At 39.1% G+C, this 20756-nt stretch overlaps 3 protein-coding genes across 4 annotated transcripts; 2 read left to right on the top strand and 1 right to left on the bottom strand.

Annotated features, from left to right (window-relative positions):
* The first annotated feature begins 6125 nt into the window (after positions 1 to 6125).
* Positions 6126 to 9160, top strand: LOC121988592 (pentatricopeptide repeat-containing protein At1g77360, mitochondrial-like). 2 transcript variants are annotated; one of them, XM_042542090.1, is made up of 3 exons: positions 6126 to 7712; positions 8469 to 8653; positions 8749 to 9160. In XM_042542090.1, exon 1 carries the CDS (start codon positions 6155 to 6157, stop codon positions 7658 to 7660), a length of 1506 nt encoding a protein of 501 aa, XP_042398024.1. In that variant the 5' UTR covers positions 6126 to 6154; the 3' UTR covers positions 7661 to 7712; positions 8469 to 8653; positions 8749 to 9160. The 2 variants fall into 2 exon arrangements, with proteins under 2 accessions (XP_042398024.1, XP_042398023.1); XM_042542089.1 differs by having other exon boundaries at positions 8469 to 9160.
* A 2308-nt stretch (positions 9161 to 11468) lies between these two features.
* On the top strand, positions 11469 to 13765 carry LOC121991307 (cytochrome b561 and DOMON domain-containing protein At4g12980-like). Its single transcript, XM_042545320.1, has 3 exons — positions 11469 to 12086; positions 12329 to 12583; positions 13429 to 13765. The coding sequence occupies exons 1-3, from the start codon at positions 11469 to 11471 to the stop codon at positions 13705 to 13707; spliced, it is 1152 nt and encodes a 383-aa protein (XP_042401254.1). The 3' UTR covers positions 13708 to 13765.
* Positions 13766 to 14574: 809 nt separating this feature from the next.
* LOC121988591 (ankyrin repeat and SAM domain-containing protein 6-like) lies at positions 14575 to 18894 on the bottom strand. Its single transcript, XM_042542088.1, has 6 exons — positions 18691 to 18894; positions 16634 to 16698; positions 16214 to 16536; positions 16007 to 16081; positions 15864 to 15926; positions 14575 to 14925 (listed from the first exon to the last, which is right to left on the bottom strand). The coding sequence occupies exons 1-6, from the start codon at positions 18795 to 18797 to the stop codon at positions 14881 to 14883; spliced, it is 678 nt and encodes a 225-aa protein (XP_042398022.1). The 5' UTR covers positions 18798 to 18894; the 3' UTR covers positions 14575 to 14880.
* Positions 18895 to 20756: the final 1862 nt, after the last annotated feature.

The raw sequence follows: 20756 nt of genomic DNA, 5'->3' as shown, positions 1-20756 counted from the left end.
CCATCTTTTTGCAATTGAAGTATTGGATATGCTCCTTCCTTTTTGAACTTTAGGTGTCAACTTCTCCTTTACCTCCGGTTGCGTGGTTCGAGTCTTATAGGTGGGGCACTTACTTTTGTAATGTCCTCTTCCATTGCATTTAAAACATATTAAATGATATTTGAATTTTGAATTTACAAATTAACCTGTTGTACAAAAGGATGTCCACATATCTCCACAATGACATGATATTGTCCACTTTGGGCCTAGACCCTCATGGCTTTGCTCTTGGGCTCTCCCCAAAAGGCCTCATGCCAATGGAGATATCATGCATCTTTTTAACTGCATGATCTTTATACAATCTTTCCAATGTGGGACTTTGATTGAACCTCGACATTCCTCCCCTCAAATAAAGGACCACAATTACTCTTATGGTCCGAGCCTCCCCACGAGTATTTGGTCACCCTAACTTACTCTGGGCCTCCCCGCAAGCATTCGCACCCGCTCACCTTGACCTACTCCGGGCCTTCCATGAGCATTCGGTCACCTTGACCTGCTTTGGGTCTCCCTGTGAGCATCCGGTCACCCTGACCTGCTCCAGGTCTCCCTGCGAGTATCCGGTCACCCTGACCTCCTTCAGGGCCTTTCCCACAAGCATCCGATCATCTTGACATGTTCCGGGTCTTCCCGTAAGTAGCTGGATCCAGTAAATCTTGATCTGCTTCGGGCCTATCCGTGAACATTCGGTCACCTTGACCTACTCGGGCCTCCCTGCGAGCATCTGGTCACCCTGACCTACTCGCCTCTTTGCAAGTATCCGATCACCTTAACCTGCTCCAGACCTCCCCGCAAGCATCCAGTCATCCTGACCTGCTCCGGGCCCACCCTCAACTTCATTCAAGGCCACCCCACATGGCATCTGGTTCGGACCATGGCTCTGATACCATTTGTTGTGCCCAAAGGATATCCACATATCTCCACAATGACATGATATTGTCGACTTTTGGCCTATGCCCTCATGACTTTGCTCTTGGGATCTACCCAAAAGGCCTTATACCAATGGAGATATCATACATCCTTTTAACCGCATGATCTTTATCAAATCTTCCCAATGTGGGACTTTGATTGAACCCCAATATTACCTTTGGAATCCTTGTTAGAATTTTCCTCCTTGTCCATTGTCGTCTCATATTCAAATTTTGACTTTTGTTCTAACTCTGATTCAGATCCTTCTACCTCCTCTTGTGTCATTAAAGCCTTAAAATTGGTTTGATCTGATTCTGAGGATGACTCTAGGGATTCAGACTCAGATCCAAGCTCTAGTTTAACTTGATCCTCTAGCTCTAACGGCTCCTCGTGAAGCTTGATCAACTAGGTCCAAAGCTCATGAGCATCCTTGACCTTTCCTATCATGCATGTAACTCTATTAGGTAATAAATTTGAAACTAACTTTATTACCTTTTGGTTTGCTTTCAAGTTCTGGGTTGATCGTCTCAGTGGCATGCCGCCATCAAAGTCGTTCATAAATATGAAGCTTTCCATCTACATCCTCCACAGATTGAATTCATGTCTCATGTATATCTCATATAGAGGTGGTTCGTGAACGCTTCGTCCTTCGCATTGAGCCATCGATGTGAGAAGATCTTGCAAGACATATATAGGCAAGAAGCAATTTCCAAGACTTTTTTGTCTTGGGATAAGTAATGTGGGAGGAGAAAGAAAATAAGGGTATTTTACCAATTTCGAAAAAAATAATAAAATAATATAAAATAATGATAAAATAATAAAAAAAATATTGTGACAAATTTTATCAGAAAGGTTATTTCGTCAATTCTAACAAGTAGTGAAAAAATTAAAGTAAATTTTTTTTAAAAAAAATGGAGGAAAAAAATGAAAGACGTATATAATTTTTCTTTTAAAAAGGACCCTCTTTGCTTGATTGATGGTTACACCAATTCAGAGTGGTACCTGCTCTGATACCATTTGTTGGATCGATACACACGTGAGAGGGGGGATGATCGCGTGGTTTTTAAAAAATTGGTCTTTTTCATTTTTAAGAACTCAATACGCAGTGGAAAACTACAAAGAAAAAACGGAAATAGAAAAGCAAGTAAAATAACACGCGTTCGATTTTACTTGGTTCGAAGCCTTTGGCGACTTCTACTCCAAGACCCAGGTCCTGTAGACCTATGAAAAGGGAATCGAGTATAAAAAGACAGACCAAGTGCAACACCCTGTACTTATCCTATTGCAAATACTTAAATACACAAATTACAGCTCATTACCCAACACCTTTGAAGATTATCAGCTTAGGCTCGGTGTCGGTCAGTTCCTCGGTAGTAGACGGGCGCAACAACGTCATAGCAGAGTCACAACAGTAGGCTAGAGCAGTCGGAATCTCAAACGGATACGTAGAATCTTGTATGTGAGGTGTGTCTTGAATCATGCACAAACAGGGCTTATATAGGTTGTGGAAGCCTCCTTCAACCTCCTCCAAGGTGCCTCCACAAGCAAATATTATCCCCCTATCTTCGATGATGATAAAATCTACAAACTGCAAGTTTTATCTACTGGAAGGCACCTTCAAAACACTTCAAGGCGCCATCAAAGCAAGATCAAGGCATCTTCCATTGCTTGAAGGCGCCTCCAACTGCTGGTCCGACACAACAATCTTCTGAATGCCATAACTTTTGACTCTAAACTCAAAATCAAGATTTGTCAGTTGCTACGCGTGCAGAATTTGAAGGTCTACATTTTCTCTACAACATAGAGTTAGAAAGATATATTCATGAATATTTTATAAAGATTTATTAGTTAGATTCTGTCTTACCGAGATCAGAATTTAGTCAGGGTCTCAATTTAGGTTTCCGAAATGGACCTAAATTGGACTGACGCCTACTGTCCCCTCAAACAGGACCTGTCCTCACCGAGTCACTCTCCTCCAGTGATTTACCTTCACTTACCATTTGTCAGATATCCGGTTAGCCCGTCGACCAGTCTAGACTTCGTGCCAATTATCCGATCGGCCCGTCAACCTAGCTGAATTTCCCTGCAACACTGAGTTAGCATAATAGATAAAATGACAAGGTAAAATAGTGTTAACAGAATTTAAGATTCACTGGTCCGGTCGACCACACGCGGTCGACCGAAAACTAGTCGGTCACATATTACCTAGGGTTACCTCCCTAGGGTTGCCTAATTTCACTCACTAGGGTTTCCATTGCTTGGCTTCACTCAACAGGACTTCCTTCACATAGCTTCACTCATTATGGCCCAACTTCACTCACCGGGACTTCCACCACCTAGCTTCACTTACTAGGGCCCAACTTCACTCATTCAAACTTCCACCGTCTAGCTTCACTCACTAGGACCCAACTTCACTCACCGGGACTTTCACCACCTAACTTCACTCACTATGGTCCAGTTTCACTCATCAGAACTTCCACCACCTAGCTTCACTCATTAGGGCCCAGCTTCACTCACTGGACTTCCACTTGCCTAATTTTTAGTTAGGACTTCTCCTTGCTATAACACGGATTTGATTTGTTTACATAATATTCACATTGTAGCAGATGCGGAATCGTAGTAGCTACAATATGTATAGTAGTTATAGTTTTGTAACTGCTATAACACGTCCGATTGATTTAGAATTTAGATGGAAGATATAAACGGGAGATAAAAGGTAGAAGGGTTGAGTAGTGGAAAAGGATGTCTTTTTAATAAAAAGGAAAGTTGGCATTTGAACAACCAAGACGTTTTTTTTTATTTTTGTCAAAATAAATTGATGTGGTGATAAGGAGGGGTCCACCCTGTGGAGGATCGTTGCTACGGTGGAGGTCAAAATCAAGGCGGTTAATGCTCAGATATCATTGGTCGGTTGGGTGAGTGGGCCACCCGATCGGGAGAAAGGGTGCCCGATCCGACATCACATCTTGCTCGGCAACGCGTCGATCAGTCGACGCTCAATAAAGGGGTAGATGCCAAAGATACGCGAAAGGCGTGCCGAGCGACAGGATTCGGGACAGACGCGGTGAAGTATCGGTCGAGCGAATGAGACACAGGTGCAGTGGAGTACTTGCCGAGCAGACGGGTGTACTCGGTCTGCTAAGTACAGGCCGAGCGACATGCTCGCTCGGCCTAATGACGGATCCACAGTGTCATCCCTCGACATCCTTTTGGAAGTTAGTGTCACTGACAAGTGGCATGGTCAGACAGAAAATCATACGACGGAAACTTCCACTGTCACTTCAGAGATATCCTCGGCTTGTTAAGGTACTGTGTCAGGGATACTTTACTGATAAATCTTTTCAGGGAAAACTTTAGGAAGCATGCGCGCGCACTACAAGAGCTTTATATAAAGGGGAGTTCAAACATCGACGAAGATACACAATGCAAGCCACTAGTTGCTCTACAGTGCATGTTCTTGTTACTCCGCTTTCTACATCGCCGATGATTGACTTAAGCGTCGAAGGGTCAACGCCAGGGGCTCCTTTCATGGCTCGGCATTAACGTAATCTGTGTTGCAGGTCGGAGCAAAGTCTACAGGCAATCAGCAGGAGCGCCACATTCTTAGCATTTCATCCCATCGACTTCCGGACATAATCATAAATTATACGTGAAATACTTTTATATTAATTTTTTTTATTAATGTGATCAAAATTATTTAAATTTAATTAAATAAAAAATAATGATAAACTCAGTTAGCCTCATTGACTAGTCCTAGAGTGATATCTGGTCACACAGAATTTTCTTACTTACCACCAGTATAAATCGGGAAGCACTCGCAGCGGGCGATGAAGAAATCTAGCATCTTTTGGTTGTACACCTTATTTAGAGAAAAAATTCTTACAAATTTACCATAGCTAAAAATTAAATTATAGATATTTGAGTGACAACCTGAATGCCTTGTCACTATTTAGTTTATCTACTTTTGAGTAAATTTTCTCAACCTTTTGGTTATGCTCAAATATAGTGTATATTCTTAATGGTTTAAATTCAATTAAATATAGACTATTAAGTTGTTATATTGTCCTAGTAGTTGTAAGTTTGATAATTAAATAATTTTAATAAAATTGATAATATCATTTTATAAAAGTGAAGTAATATTATAGATTACATTAAATTTATTTTAAAATATTACAGTAGTCATGGATCAATTATGTAGTCTGTTGTTTTTTTAGTTTAATAATAATAATAATAATACCATCGCTGAAGAAGAGGAGGATTAAGGAACACCCTTTCATATTTTCTCCAATATCTATTATAATCATATATAGAGAGGAGTTATCCTTCGCGGCATCTTATGCATATCACTCATGGACAATTAAATGTATAGGGTGTTCAGAAGTAAGCTTAGTATCCCATAAATTCAATCGCCCATGAGCGACACACGGAATGTAGTTCATGATATCAAAATCCACCATATATGTGTGCATGTGTTAATACGTAAATTGTGCTCTCGGGATAGTGCGATGGTTAAAATATGAGATGCTGTCATATGAGATATTGGGGTCCAAACTCGACATGATCGAGCATAACCTTCTCCATGTTTTAGTCATTTGCACTAATGGCTAGTAGTCACCCGTGATTTACCTCCTCCGTGTTGGCCTAAGCACGGATTGACGGGAGCACTGAGGGCGAACAAATCACCTTTTGTCATATGTGTTAATACGTAAATTTTATCTTCACCTCCCTGATATACTAATCATTGACAATATTTTCCTATGAGTTTTGATATATCGCACTCCTTACAAGGCACATCTTGTGAGCGCTTTAAATTTTTTTATTTTGAATTTTTTTATATTTAATATTATAATTTAATCTCTAAATTTGAAATTTGAACTCTGATTGACATAATAGTCGGGAGTTTAAAATTAATAAAATAAAATAAAAACACTAATATTATGTTTGGTGTGCAGGCATCTCAAATTATGTTCAATGTAACAAAATATACAGAGAGAAATAAGCCGTAGGTTGCACATTTCATGAACATTTGAAAAAAATAATAATTCGATTAATTTTGTTTTTACCTAATAGTCTAATCCCACCCTAAATTAAAATCTTATTTGGCATAACTGTTTTAAAAAATAAAAGAAAATTGAAAAATGCGGATGCCGCAGCAGAAAATTTAGATATATAAAAGTGGTCTGGTTAGGCATATGCGATCGTCGCAGAAATGAAACCTCGAATCCCTTCTTCCGCCAAAGGCTCTGCTTTCTGGAAGACCATCAACGCGCCGCCGCCGCCGCCGGCTACAGGGACGACGAGTTCTGTAGGAAAAATAAGAGCCTACAGCTCAGAGAGAGCCTTAATGCTGGCGCCGGAGACCGTCAATCCCTGCCAAAAGCTGTGCAAGATCATGCTCTCCTGCCCCAACGCCGGTATCGAGCAAGCCCTCGATGCCAGCGGCATCCGCGCATCCCCCGAAGTCTCCGAACAGGTACTCCTGCGACTCCAGAACGCCGGCATGCTCGCCTACCGCTTCTTCGACTGGGCCCGCCGCCAGGACCGCGGCTTCGCCCACACCGTTCGCGCCTATCACTCCACCGTCTCCGCCCTTGCCAAGATCCGCCAGTACAAGCTCATGTGGGAGCTGGTCGCCGCCATGCGCGCCGACGCCTCCCTCAACGTCGAGACCTTCTGCATTATCATGCGCAAGTACGCCCGCGCACACAAGGTCGACAAGGCCCTCTACACCTTCGACGTCATGGAGAAGTACGGCGTCGCGCCCAACCTAGCCGCCCTCACCGGACTCCTCTCCGCGCTCTGCAAGTCCAAGAACGTCCGTGAGGCCCAGAAGGTGTTCGACAGAATGTGTAACCGGTTCCAGCCCGACGCCAAGACCTACAGCATCCTGCTCGAAGGGTGGGGAAGGGCGCCCAATCTGTCCAAGATGCGGGAGGTTTTCCGAGAAATGGTCGATCAAGGATGCGAGCCGGACATTGTCACATATGGCATCATTGTCGATGCCCTGTGCAAGGCAGGGCGCATAGAGGAGGCAGTTGACGTTGTTCGAGACATGGGCCGTAGAGGCTGCGTTCCCACACCTTTCATTTACAGCGTTTTGGTGCACACGTATGGCGTAGAGAGAAGGATCGAAGACGCAGTCGATACATTCTTGGAGATGGAGATAAATGGCATTAAGCCTGATGTGGTCGTGTACAATGCGCTGATCAGTGCATTTTGCAAGGCCAACAAATTTGGAAATGCTTTCAGGGTGGTTGGGGACATGGAGGACAAATCCATTGCTCCTGTCTCTAGAACATTCAATATCATACTAAATGGCTTGATTTCAAATGGTAGAAACGACGAAGCATATAAGGTCTTCCGCCGTATGATTAAATGCTGTGATCCGGACTCGGACACATATACTATGATAATAAAGATGTTCTGTGACAACAATATGTTGGAGACTGCTCTGAAGGTGTGGAAATACATGGAGAAGAAGCAATTTCTCCCTACCATGCACACCTTTGCAGTGCTAATCAATGGCCTTTGTGAGAGGGGTGAAATCAGCCGTGCTTGTGTTATGTTAGAAGATATGATGGAAAAGGGAATCAGACCGCCGGGTACAACATTTGGAAAATTGAGGCACTTGTTGCTGAAGGAAGGCAGGAAAGATGTCCTTGAATTTCTTGTGGCAAAGATGAATGTTCTTATCGAAGAACCTCTATATGATTGAGAGCTTGTAGGCCTTAATGATGTCGCTCATTCATGTGGATATTTCCACAAAGGTATGAAACATTAAGTTGTTCTAAACCTAAATATGATTTTTTACAGTTATTAAGTGAGCAAATTCTGAAAACCATAACACTTGAGTTTTAGTTCTACAATAAACTGATCAGTAGAGCTAAGTCTAAGCTTATATCACACACTTTTCATCAACCAAACACTTAACAAATAATGCTTGATTTATTAATTAACATTACCATGTTTGACTGTTTGTGAGCATTGTGAACAACTATTTTTCTCACAATTTAGAATTTGTTATGCCATGCTCTTAGTAGATTACTCGTATCACCTTCACACAATTTCTTTCTAATTCCTACTATTAGCATTGGTGTCTTGCTGAAATGGTTACTTGAGGGAAGCAATGAAATTGGAGACTAGGGTGGTTCTTTATGTTCTGTGGCTTTTTAAGGTAGGCAACTCAAGAAAAAGTTGGTTTGTGCCAAAATCGGGAGGCTTGGGATTCTTGTTTCTAATTCTTAGCTAATACATTATCTTTGGAACAAGTTGATGGGGAAACTCAAAGTTTGTTGTATTTTTTTCTCCTTGTTGTATTTTATTCTTCTAGCAATCCAATAGTTCTCAGTCTGTTGCTAGTCTTATGGCTCTCAAACCGATAGGCAATATATTGTAAAATTGTGACCCCATGCTAAATTTAGATAACTATTACATATATCTTCCATTTCTTCATAACATATCTCTTCTTGATTTTTGGAGTTGCACTTAACCTAACTTTTGTTTTCACAATTCTGTTGTTGTAGACATATATCTACTTTCTTTCGCAGCCAACCTTAAAGGAGATATCTAGTGCTCTCCTTCAAATGCAAGAAATAAGAGCCAGTCTGATGCTCACTTTTTACGCAACACAATACTCTTAAAGTTGTAGTCCAAGAAAATAGAAGTCGATGCTTCAATGGTTGGACGACATGATTCTACGAGAAAAGATGTTTGATGACTGCTTTCTTTCCCTATACATTTGTCTCTACTTTTAGATTTCTACCTTGCCTCAATGGGAATTACACCAACATGGCTTTTTTGCAGTAACTGTGGCTGTTGTGTCAGTTGCAAATTTGCCTAGGTTGCTTCCCCATCTATTGGCACTAGATTTGTACCATCTCTTCCCACGGATGCTGAAGCGCCCACAGGTATCGATATCACTGATAGCAATGTCGGAAGTGCTGGAGCTCCTCTTGGAACAACCTCAACTGAACCAGAGACAAATTCAACCGGCCACACGAGCAAAGCAAGTTCCCACTTTGGTGGAGCAATCCCCATGAATTTCAAGCATTGTAGGAGAGAACAAGTTCCAAATGTAAGAATTTGTAGGATCATGTTCCTTCCAAAATATCATTTATTTCCAAGTATTATTCATATTGTTGGAGAGAACAAGTTCTAAATGTAGGAAAATTATTGCATTTTTTTTAAAAAAAAAATCTCATGGAAAATGTTAAAAGTGCCTTTTGTGATCCATTTTCTCTTATATATATTTTTTTCTTTTATATATTCAGAGCATCCTTCATTGTTCATGATTCAATCAATCATACTTTGTAAGTTTTAAGGACGTGATTGTTTAGATGAATATAAAACATTCCAAGTTAACAATAACAAGATTATATCATCTAATCACAACCAAAACAAATACAGAGGAAAAAAATTTATTTGTTTTTTTGTTTTTGTGTTTTGCTAAATTAATGTTAAACAAAAGATACATGTGGCTCTCCTTCAAATTCGAAAACGATGAGTGATGCCCACTTCTTTTCGCTCATAGTAATGCCGTAAAAGAATATGATCCACTACGATAACAATTGATCTTAAGATCAATATTCTTTTAACTATTCTTCGTTGTTTCCTTATATATATACACTCTTAACTTTTATCCATCTTCAATAAGTCTCTATTCCACCTATAACAGCATCTCAAATTTGGTTAAATAACTCGGCCATGGCACGTCCTCGGGCACTCTTTGTTCTTGGCCTCGCCTTGGTTGTAGTTGTCGTCGTTGCCTCAGCAGATTCAACCCATTCTTCATCGAACGACACTAACTCTGTGCCCAATGTCCTAACTCCGATTGCGAAATCACCTCTCCCGGCCGATGCAAATGCTCCCGAGAGCGATGATGTCACTGATAGTGATGCCGGAGGTGTTGGGGCTCCACTTGGGACAACTGCAACTCAACCAGAGAGTGAATCCACAAAGAACGGAGCTGATGCCTCGTCAAACAAAGCAATGACTACCATGGCAATAGCGGCATCCCTTTCTATTGCCGGCTACTTTGCGTTCTAGACTAATTTTTTCATTCTATGGCTCATGTCATCCGTCAAGATGTTGAATTGCAAGTCGACCCTCAAAATTTTTCTCTTGTAAATTTATAATTATGATAATATTAATGCCCATTCATGTAAAAAAATGGAAGATTAACTAGAGGGAAAGAGGAACAAACTGTGCCTATTTTTTTCCTTTTTTGTGTCCCTCTTCTCACCATATTTCTTTAACATAGGCCCTTAGTTATCAATATACTTCTTTTTATATGATTAATTATCTTCTCCATATAAAGTACGCTGTGTTAGTATAAAATACCTTTTATAATTTATCTATTTGTATATACCTAACAGGAGCGACAATAATATTGGACTATCTAGGATGAGTATTATCATCTTTTACTATAATAAATATAAATTGTAACCTTACAGATGTAGTGAATGATCTAGTATCACAAAGGGAGGTTAGTAGTAGAAGTTGCATCATCGCACCTAGCTCAAATTTTCTATCCCTAAACTCCTCCAGTTGATTGTTAGAGATGCTTTTGGGTTTTGGCTATTATAAATTTCTTCTTTAACTAATTTCTTAACTTATTTACTAAGAATGAATAACATGATTTGAATCATAATTAGAGATAATTGTTTCAATATATTAGCCAATAATTATCAATTAATTAAAACATTTACAATAGTACTAAAAAAAATTGGCAATTTGGAAAGTGCATTGAAGTCGAGTTCCATAGTTTTTTTTTTTTTGGTATGACACAAGTTCTACATATCATATTTGAATATATGCCAGGCTAAAATTATATATTTTTTAATAATTTTAAAAGTAATATTCTAGCTACATGTTAATTAGAAAAGTATTTACGTTAATTTAATTTACTTACAAAATATGGCTTGAGCCATTTATGTCAAAAATATTTTGTAAAAAAGGTATATGATATAAATTAATAATTTTAAAATTTATTTAAATATAGTTTAGAGCCAATTTAGGTTACGACTTAAGGACACCGTTTTGAACACGTGGCGACCCAGGGAAACGTGAGTTACTATTTTTGAATTAAACTCGCCACGCGGTTACAACACTCTTCCTTCCCTCGCATATTCCTCTCCAATAGACAGCTAACACGTGTCACATTATTTTGGATTAAACTCGCTCCACGGGACACTGTTGCAGAACTCTTCCATCCGTTGCATCGTCACCAATAGACGTATTACACGTGTCACATTATTTTGTATGAAACTCACTCCGGAGAACAACCTACCGCTCTTCGTTGTTTCCTTCTCCCGCTCTTTTCTCGTTAACCGGGAGTTGTCACTTCCTTTTTTAGCGATCCAACCCCTAAATAAATTATTATTTCCATATTCGGTCTTCGTTCAGGAAACCTTCCATGTATAGAATGCAACCCCTTCGATTCCCTTTTTATTGCATTAACACCCTCGCCGGAAAAAAACAGACGACGTAGGAAAAAAAAAGCGCCCTGTTTTTTCGTGCCATCCATGGCGGCTCGAGCTGCCCTCCTTATTCTTCTCGCTGTACTCCTTTTCTCCGGCGTCGTCAGAGGCAACGCCGCGGGATCGTGCTCCTCGATGTCCTTCCCGTCGAACCGGGTCTACGCCGCCTGCAGCGACCTCCCTCGCCTCTCCTCCTCGCTGCACTGGACATACGAGGGAGGGAAAGGATTCGGAAGCCTCTCCTTCGCCTTCGTGGCTCCGCCTCCGAGTCAGTCGGGGTGGGTGTCGTGGGCGATTAACCCGTCAGGCGGCGGAATGATCGGGTGCCAGGCTCTTATCGCCTTCCGCCAGCCCTACGGCGCGATGGGGGTGAAGACCTACAACGTCACCGGGTACGGGCCTGTCTCCGAGGGTCCGATCGCGTACGAGACGTCGGATCTGGTGGCGGAGTTCACCGGTGGCGCCATGCGGATGTTCGGGAAGATGAAGCTGCCAGAGGGGACGACGGTGGTGAAGCAGGTGTGGCAGGTGGGGGCGGAGGTCGTGGATGGCGTGCCCCAGAAGCACGATTTCAAGCCGGAAAATTTGGAGTCGATGGGGACGGTGGATCTCCTCAGCGGAGGAATCTCCGGCGCCGGGTCGTCAGCATCTAGAAACAAAAATGTGAGTGAGATTTTAGGGATCTCCATCTCCTTATTTACTCAAAAACTCCTCTCGGCTAGTAAAAATAACTTCCTTTTAGACCGAACACCTTTACCCAATGATTTCTTCATTCTTTTACAATCTGCACGAGAATTTCTGTCGAGGATCTGCTGATCAATGATAGAAAACAGGTCTTTCACAATCTTTTTAGTTGTTTATAAACCTTTGATCACCGATTTGATTGTGATTTCCATACTTTGCAGACCCATGGAATTCTTTGTGCTGTCAGTTGGGGTGTTTTGCTTCCACTAGGTCAAATATTTGCCAGATATCTGAAGACATTCAAGTCCGCAGACCCTGCATGGTTTTACCTCCATATTTCCTGCCAGACGCTTGGCTATGTCATTGGTGTTGCTGGCTGGGCTACTGGTCTTGTCCTTGGAAACAAATCTAAGGGCATTGTCCACACCAATCACAGGAACATTGGCATCACCCTCTTCACTTTTTGCACTTTACAAGTAAGCCACAACTCCCATTCCTTTTTCTTCTCAAATCAATTGAGTTTTGACACATATTTTTAACTTTGGTGAATGAAATATCTATAAGTTATCTTTTAGTTGTTTTTTTTTTAATTTTTCTAAAACGATTTGTTATCTTTTAGTTGTTGAGTTTGAAGAAATAGGAAAAGGATTGATCACATTTCACCATAGTCTTTTTTTTTATGTAGCCTCTATTTGTTTGGAGTTTACCCCTGAACGAAGAAATAAATATATTCTTATTTTCCTTTGTGTAAAGTAAATATTTAGAGAACTTTGACTTGTTGTTTGAAGGAATAGGAAAAGCATGTCATTGCACTTTGTGTTTTCATTCAAAGGATCTATTTCTTTGAATGAAAAAGCCTCTCCAATAAGATAACTCATCTCTCCTCTCCACCTTTCCATCTTTCTACATATTCTTCCTTTCAGTCTCAGTTTATCCTCTTTAAGAAAATGAGTACATAAACCAATCATCTATTTTCGTTCAAGCTTAAACAGCCTTTGGTTACAAAACTAACTTTGCAACAAAAGTGAATGCATCAAGAGATTTCATGCTCACAAAGTTTCAAGATACACATTTGTTAATTGATTTTTTTTTTTTTGCACGATTTGAAAAAAAAAACACATATAAATGCCCCTTAAAAGTCGCAAGATCCATCATTGAGTTGATCCCCTATTGTTTGCAAACAACAACGATTAGCTCAGCTGATCGGAACGAATTCTGCAAGAAGATCTCCTTCCTTGGTGAATGTCAAGATCAATTTAGCTATGCATTTTAGATTCTTTCCCTGTAACCACCTTACAACTCTAACTTGTGTGTTTTTCAGGTTTTTGCACTGTTTCTGAGACCAAACAAGGATCACAAATATAGATTATACTGGAACATCTACCATCACTCCATTGGATATAGTGTAATCATCCTGAGCATCGTCAATATTTTCAAAGGCATGGACATATTAGCAGTTGAGCAAAAATGGAGGACAGGGTACATTGTGGCAATCTGTATTTTGGGGGGCGTGGCCTTGATCTTGGAGATCATCACCTGGACCATAGTTCTCAAAAGGAAGTCTGGGAAACCTAAGGAGAGACCCACTTTTCATGTTTGACTTCAGCTGCTATTTTCAATGTTGACTTTAGAGGTTTAGTTTGACTATGTCTATTCATATTTCATGGAGAGGCCTTGTTCCTATCCTATATATAGATTCTTTTGTTGACTGGGTTTAGGTAAATAAGCGATCATTTTAATTGTTATCATTTCTGATAATAATTCATTTAATTTCTTTCAGTTGTTTCTATAGAAGATTTTAGTGGTGATTTAAAGGTTAGAAATCCAAGCAATTATTTTGGCGCCCAATTGAAATTTAAGTTTAGGGTTTAGTATCTCACTGCTGGCTACTTCATTGTCAATGGAGTTCTAGTTTTTCATTTCTCTTACTCATTTCATTCTTTCCTTTGTAGTTTCTGTCACTTCCCCTCTTCGGCCTCAATTTGAATGAGGGTATCTTTTTTTCCCTTTCTTCGAAGCAAACAAAGTTGACAATCCTTTCACTTCTTTCTAATGTTTTCCAAATCTAACAAAACTAACTACTCTAGAATCAGAGGCCAACACAATCCAATCAAAAAAACTATGACCTAGGGGGTTAATTCAGCTTGTTCTCCCACATTGGTTCCTAATTCCACCACTTCTAACTTTCCACCTAAGCAAATAAAGAAATATCCAGAATACTTCTACTTTACTTCCTCTCTTTTCTAGTGTTCTCTTTAGTTCAAACAAGAATAGAAAGCCAGAACAATCTAATCTATTAGGAAATTCAAATTAAACTTTTTTCAATAAGGAAATCATGAACTTGAGAACTAATTTGTTTTATCCTCCCACATCAATGTCAATAAGGCACCCTTTGTATATGTGCCCCACTAAAATTGGGATAAAAAAACATACATACATATTCGAAAACAACAAAACAACAGAAATCTAACACTGATAAGGAAAACTGCTAACTTGCTTGAATCGTGAGTTACAACTGAAAGCTTACCTAGTTAAGTTACAAGTCTAAGCACGTTGCTTGTAAACGAGTTTTTGATTTCATAAATGGTAAGGATCCATCGACAAAGAGCTGCCGCAGAGGGATATTTGCAATGTGTCAAGGTGGAATTCAATTGAATCGTCCTGAATAAATTATCAATGTGTTCAGCTAGAGCAACCAGGAGGATGATTTGGAGGCTTGATAAGATTACAAGATCTAATTCCAATTGGGATCGCCAAATTGTTACTAGCAACCCTAGGTTTTGGATTTGAGAGCCAATAGTATCTTTTTCCTAGGACCCTGCAAGTGCAAGTACAAGAATGAGGTGAAGCACAAAGAAAGTTGTGATAACACAATTTGCACGCAACTTTCTCAAAATCTTAAATCCAAACATTTCAAAAAAAAAAAGACTTGAAGCCAGTTAGTTATTATTGTTCAACATGTGTTTTGGTTATGGGAAAATCTGTAATTAATTATTCATGTCGCAGAAACTAAGAATGCTTCTATGTGGAAAAAACATGGGAACTGAATTTTGAGATTTGGTATGTTGAGTTCACATACAAAAAATGTCAGAGAGAGATGGGGGAAATCTGTCATTGTCATTGAGTACATGAGTCTTTATTCCTCCATTAAACTCTAAGCAAGATTATAACACTATTAATGTTCAAAATAATCAAGTCATTTTTTCCATTACAGAGACTTTTTTTTCTTTCCCTTGTACTTTTCCACTTTCCAATTTAAGGTTTTCAATTCTCTAACTAAAGAATATGCTGGTCATTTGAGAACATATTGATCTTGTCTCAATTAAGGTTTGAATATCCATCTAAACTGATCCCTGGTTTACTTCATCCCAAAAGCCTCATTGTGTAATAAGTAGACCCTAGCCCTCACTCTCACTCTCACTCTCACTCTCACTCTCACTCTCACAAAAGCTTGGTCCTTGCTGTTGCTCATAAAAGCTTTCTCGTTATAATTGATGAAGCCTAGCCCTCGTATGCTCAGGGAAGCCATGTCACTATTGCTCACAAAAACTTAGCCATCATGGCCGCAAAGGCTCATGGAAGCCTGACCTACTTTTCCACTTTTCATATTGAGGGTCTCAAACTTTATTTTGAGTGCTAGTTGGTGAATGAACAATAAGTTTTAGCCATGTCGATTGGAATATCACCTAATTGCTATGGAGTATTTTTTTTTAAGGAACAAGTAAATCATGAAAACAATAGAAACGAGAGAATTACCATAGGAAGGCCTATTGTCTTTAAATCCTTGTCGGTCATGTGTTTAAGAGCTGTCATATCAATCTGCCATACAATGTTTTAAGAAAAAAAGATAAGTTAGCAAAGCATTATTCCTGAAGAAAAAAATTAATCAGGAGGCCCACCTCTTCAACTTTGAATGCTATTGCATATTTCTCTAAACCTAATGACTGCAGGAAACTGTCAACTGAAACTTCAGGCTGCAGAGAGAAAACTCAAGATGTATAAATAATCATTGGATGAGTAGTCAAAAGAAAAGTTTTAGTGAAGAATAGAACAGCACAACTACTAACAAAGAATCATTACGAGCAGCACCACTACTGACACGCTACCTTTTTGAGTGAGATTTTGTTCGACAAAACTAGAACAGGAGCCTTTTCTGTTACAGCAAGAGCTTCATTCGATGCAGGTCCAGCTACTGCCTTATTTTTTAACGAATTGCTACTTGCAGAATGTTGCCGCAAAGGTCCAGCTAACTTTTCAGATTTGATTAGCTGCTGATGAAGAGTCGCAGGTAATTTCTCACTTGTGATGGACTGTTGGCGCATAGTTCCACTTCCAGGCAATTTCCCAGGAAGGTATGACCCCGAAACTGTCTGCTGCTGCAAACCTTTTCTTTGAAGCTTATGCCGAAGGTCTTTAGCATCAATTTTGGCTGTATTCAAGTCATACAAAGTTAATGCAAGTGTCATAATAAACCAATAAAAGAATTTTTATCTAATCACAAAGTCAGGTCTTTGACTATATGATACGTGGAACTGCAGATCTATTATCCTTAAAGGTATCATTTCTCAGTATTCCTTCGCTCTGGCATTGCCTGCATAAGAATCACAAATATCAGCACAAGAATAGAATGGACAAGCTAAGTTTGAGTTTCCAATTTTGCCAAAAGATAAGTAGGCTTCTAATAAGAATCATGCATATTGATAAGTGATAACCATAGATGATTCAATTATTTGTAGTTCAATATTATCTAATATTTCAATTTTAAGACAAGCTCCCAATGAAGTCATGCTAGAATGAAAGCTAACTATGAAGGATTGAAAGATTCATGTGTCTAATCATTATGGCGGATTGTTGCAAGTTCTTGTTTTACATACTTAAAAGGAATTTCATTAATGGTTATCCAAGAATCAAGATGACAAGTAGTCGCCATCCAATTATGTCAACTCCTCTCACTCTTGCAACACAAGATGTATGGTACAAACAGAAACATATACTGCTATCTAAGTATAAAAGTAAAAGGAAGAGAAGAAAGGGAAACAAGCACAGGTCTATGATCCTTATAAGTTTCATATCTAAGTATCCTTCAATCTGCCCTTTCTGCATGATAACCTCAAAGATCAATGGAGGTTTTAAAGGAGAAGCTGAAATTTGGATCAGCAGAAAATTGGGTAGCCTTCTAGACCTAGAGAGTTTTGTATAATCATAAACAAAGATAATCCTTCATCCTATCATTAGTTTGCTTGCAGTTCAGTGAGTATATCATGCGGTTTGAAGGATTTGGGGATCTAAGTATTATCTCACCAATAGTATTGGGAAAGTTTCATATCCTAAAGACTACAGGAATAGAATTATATTGGATTGGCACTTTCATAAAATTATAAGCTGCAAAAAGTTATGCTAATTCCCTATAGTTTCAACCAATTTCATTTTTTTTTTCAAAATGAAATATCCTAAAATTCAAAGAGAGAACTTCAGAGGGCGGCCAAAGTATAAAAGAAAAAAGGAAAAAGTAAAACAAGAGGAAATAACAAGCAAACCTAATGTTATACAAGGGTACAACCAAAAACAGAGACCCATTTAATAATGGTCAAAGTTCTGCTATTTTATGGAAGTATGAACCAAGAAAACAAGCAGGCATAGATGAGGCAGAACTTTTAACATTCGCAAGTTCAGTTGTCCCACAAAAACACAAGAGGAAAACCTGTTCTTATTCCTGATGTACCACAGCTTTTCAAAGGATGTTTAGTTTTCTCCTTTTTTTTATCATACAAGAAAATTTGTTATCTGATTGGCTCGCATGATCTGTTTTTGATAACTTCACAAAAAAAGTGTAATTCCCAGAGTCCATATGAATGATTCTAAAGCTCCATCTACGAGATTGATGTATAGTAATTAGCCAAGTATATGTTATCAGAAGAACTGGCGCATAAATTCTTTCTACTATGGGATACGATGAAATGAACTGATTATCCATGGTTTAAAACCAGGAGCAGAAGGGTAAATTTTATGATTCTTTCCTGCATAGTTTGTTTCACATCTTCAATTGAAACATCTTTATTGGACTCAAGAGAATAGAGGTAGTGGATAGAGTATTTGGGATGCACAACCCCAAAAAAGTAAATCTAAACATTTTCAAATTGTAATGCTTCAACACAAATCATGATGTTTTTATTCTGCCAGACATAACACTGCAAGAATTTCTAATGATGAGTTCCTAAACTGCAGGAACTTACACTCTTTTCATATATGGGTCTCGTTTTGCTGGTCCATCCAACTCTTCTCTCTACCAATTCGTGTTGATCCAATAAGTCGCTATTGGCTAGGTTATGACCTTTCCGAACTGGGATTTGTACCAATAGAAGGCCAAATTTTTGCTCAACAAATTATAAAAATCAAGGACAACAACTTGCGATTCTCTCAATCACCACGCAAAAGTACTCCTCTATCAAATAGAAAGAGCGAAATTTTAAAATCACAATCAAAGATCCTACATGACTAACGAGTTTAACATAGAAAGGACATACTATCAAAGGCAACGTTGGTGACAACAAAAGAGAACGAGGACTCGACCAAAAGTATTTACCTTTTGGCGTTCGGAAACGTGATCCGGCGGGGCTCCTCTGCCGAGACACCATTGAGGCGATCTTTGATGGACCTCTTCCTTCCTGCGGCCACCAGATCGGCGTACATTTGGAGCTCCGATGAGATCCCGACGAGCTAGGGTTTTAAATGAGGGGGGGAGGATTCGAGTCAGAGGGAAGGAGAAGGGATCGAGCCGGAATCAGAGCAAGAGGCTTGGGGCGTCTGATATCCAGACGGCCCAGCTTGGCCCAACATGTCATGGGCCACATTCGACATGGTCCATGACAAACAAGACACGTTGCTCATGTCGGCGTGGTCCTTTTTATAATTAATTTTATTATTATTTTACATTTTTCTATGAATTATTTGGTTTCACGTAGGGGTGTAATCGAGCCTAGCCGAGTCGAACTCTTGAATATTTAAGATTGGCTCGTTTATAATCGAGCCGAGCTCGAGTTTTATTTAACGAATATATTCATGACTCACGAACTTATTTGATCTTTTATCGAGCCTAAACGAGCTTAATAAATATAAATTATAAATTTAAATATTCATTAAAAATAAAATTATATATTTAAAGAAAATTATAATATTATTATTAAAATTTATAATTTTATTCTAATAAATAAATTTAATATATTTATCTATATTTTTCATAAATATAGTATAAAATCTATAAATTCAATATCAAAATTATTATTATTTTATTTAAAAGTTGCTTAATAAGTTTAACGAACGTGTTCACGAACTGAATATTATAAAGTTTGAGCTTGATTTATTTATCTTAATGAGCTTCATTAAACGAGTTCAAACGAATTTTTATCAAATCGAATTTCAAATAATTTATGAGTGACTTGGTTCATTTACATCCCTAATTTCATGTGCGAATTCATCATGCTTGAGCTCATGTTTAGCCTGATTAATGCTCAATTGCATTTCTTTAATTATACTATTGCACAAGTACAATCACCTATGTAAAAATTTTATTTAGCTCCCTAAAGTCCATCCCTTTCCCACTTAAAGTTGGCTAACCTTTTTTTTCTATGAAATTAATTTTCTTTTATGAAAAAAAAAGAAATGTGAGCTCAAATTTAATGGTACGAAAGGGAAGATTTTGCCGCTGGATAATTGTGTAACGGTAAGACCTCTAATAAATAATTAAGAGATTTAAGATTCTATTTTTTTATTTTATTATGTTAAAAGAATTTATATATATTTTTATAATAGTGTGATATTATTCATTTTAAATCTAAGTTCTCATAGTTCTTTTAAACTCTATCCAAAATATCTTATGCAAATAGAGTTATCTTACCTTTTTTAAATCCATGATCATTTCCAAATCTTTCCAATATAAGATTTTGATAGAATCTCCAACAATGCTCCTCTCAAACAAATGATTACAATTATTCTCATGATTCGAGCCTCCCCGCGAGCATCTAGTTATTCTTGACCTGTTTTGGGCCTCCCACGATAATCCGATCACCCCTGACCTACTCCGAGCCACTCTGAGAGTATCTGATCACCCTGACTTACTTCGGACCTCCCCGCAAGTATCCGATCACCCTGACCTGCTCTGGGCCTCCCCATGAGTATCCGATCATCTTGACTTGCTTTGGGCCTCCCCGTAAGCATCTAATCACCCAGACTTAATCTGGGCCTCCCTATGAGTATTCGGTCACCCTGATCTTCTCCGAGCTTTCCCCGCAAGCATCCGGTTATCTTGACCTACTCTGAGTCTCCCTGTGAGCAATCGATCACTCTTGATCTGTTCCAGGCCTCCTCGCGAACATCTGATCACCTTGACTTACTCCGGGTCTCTCCGCGAGCATCAGATTACATTGACCTACTCCGAGCCTCCCCGCAAATATCTGATTATTCTGACCTATTTCTGGCCTTCCCTAGGAGCATTAGGTCACCCTGACCTGTTCAGGGCTCTCTGCGAGCATTTGGTCACCCTAACCTACTCCGGGGCTCCCCGCGAGCATTCACATCAAGTCACTCCTGACCTGCTTTAGGTTTTCCCGCAAGTATCCGATCACCCTGACTTACTTCGAGTCTCTCTATAAG

Source organism: Zingiber officinale, chromosome 6B, assembly GCF_018446385.1.
Source record: "Zingiber officinale cultivar Zhangliang chromosome 6B, Zo_v1.1, whole genome shotgun sequence".
Classification (NCBI taxonomy): domain Eukaryota; kingdom Viridiplantae; phylum Streptophyta; class Magnoliopsida; order Zingiberales; family Zingiberaceae; genus Zingiber; species Zingiber officinale.
This window is presented reverse-complemented; position numbering and strand designations above follow the sequence as displayed.

Coding starts and splice junctions, on each gene's coding strand:
- LOC121988592 (XM_042542090.1), top strand. CDS start 6,155: ATGAAACCTCGAATCCCTTCTTCCGCCAAAGGCTCTGCTTTCTGGAAG.
- LOC121991307 (XM_042545320.1), top strand. CDS start 11,469: ATGGCGGCTCGAGCTGCCCTCCTTATTCTTCTCGCTGTACTCCTTTTC. Junction 12,087..12,328: donor CAGCATCTAGAAACAAAAAT/GTGAGTGAGATT, acceptor CATACTTTGCAG/ACCCATGGAATTCTTTGTGC. Junction 12,584..13,428: donor TCACTTTTTGCACTTTACAA/GTAAGCCACAAC, acceptor TGTGTTTTTCAG/GTTTTTGCACTGTTTCTGAG.
- LOC121988591 (XM_042542088.1), bottom strand. CDS start 18,797: ATGTACGCCGATCTGGTGGCCGCAGGAAGGAAGAGGTCCATCAAAGAT. Junction 16,537..16,633: donor TAATAGATCTGCAGTTCCAC/GTATCATATAGT, acceptor ACTTGAATACAG/CCAAAATTGATGCTAAAGAC. Junction 14,926..15,863: donor AGACAATAGGCCTTCCTATG/GTAATTCTCTCG, acceptor TTGCACTTGCAG/GGTCCTAGGAAAAAGATACT.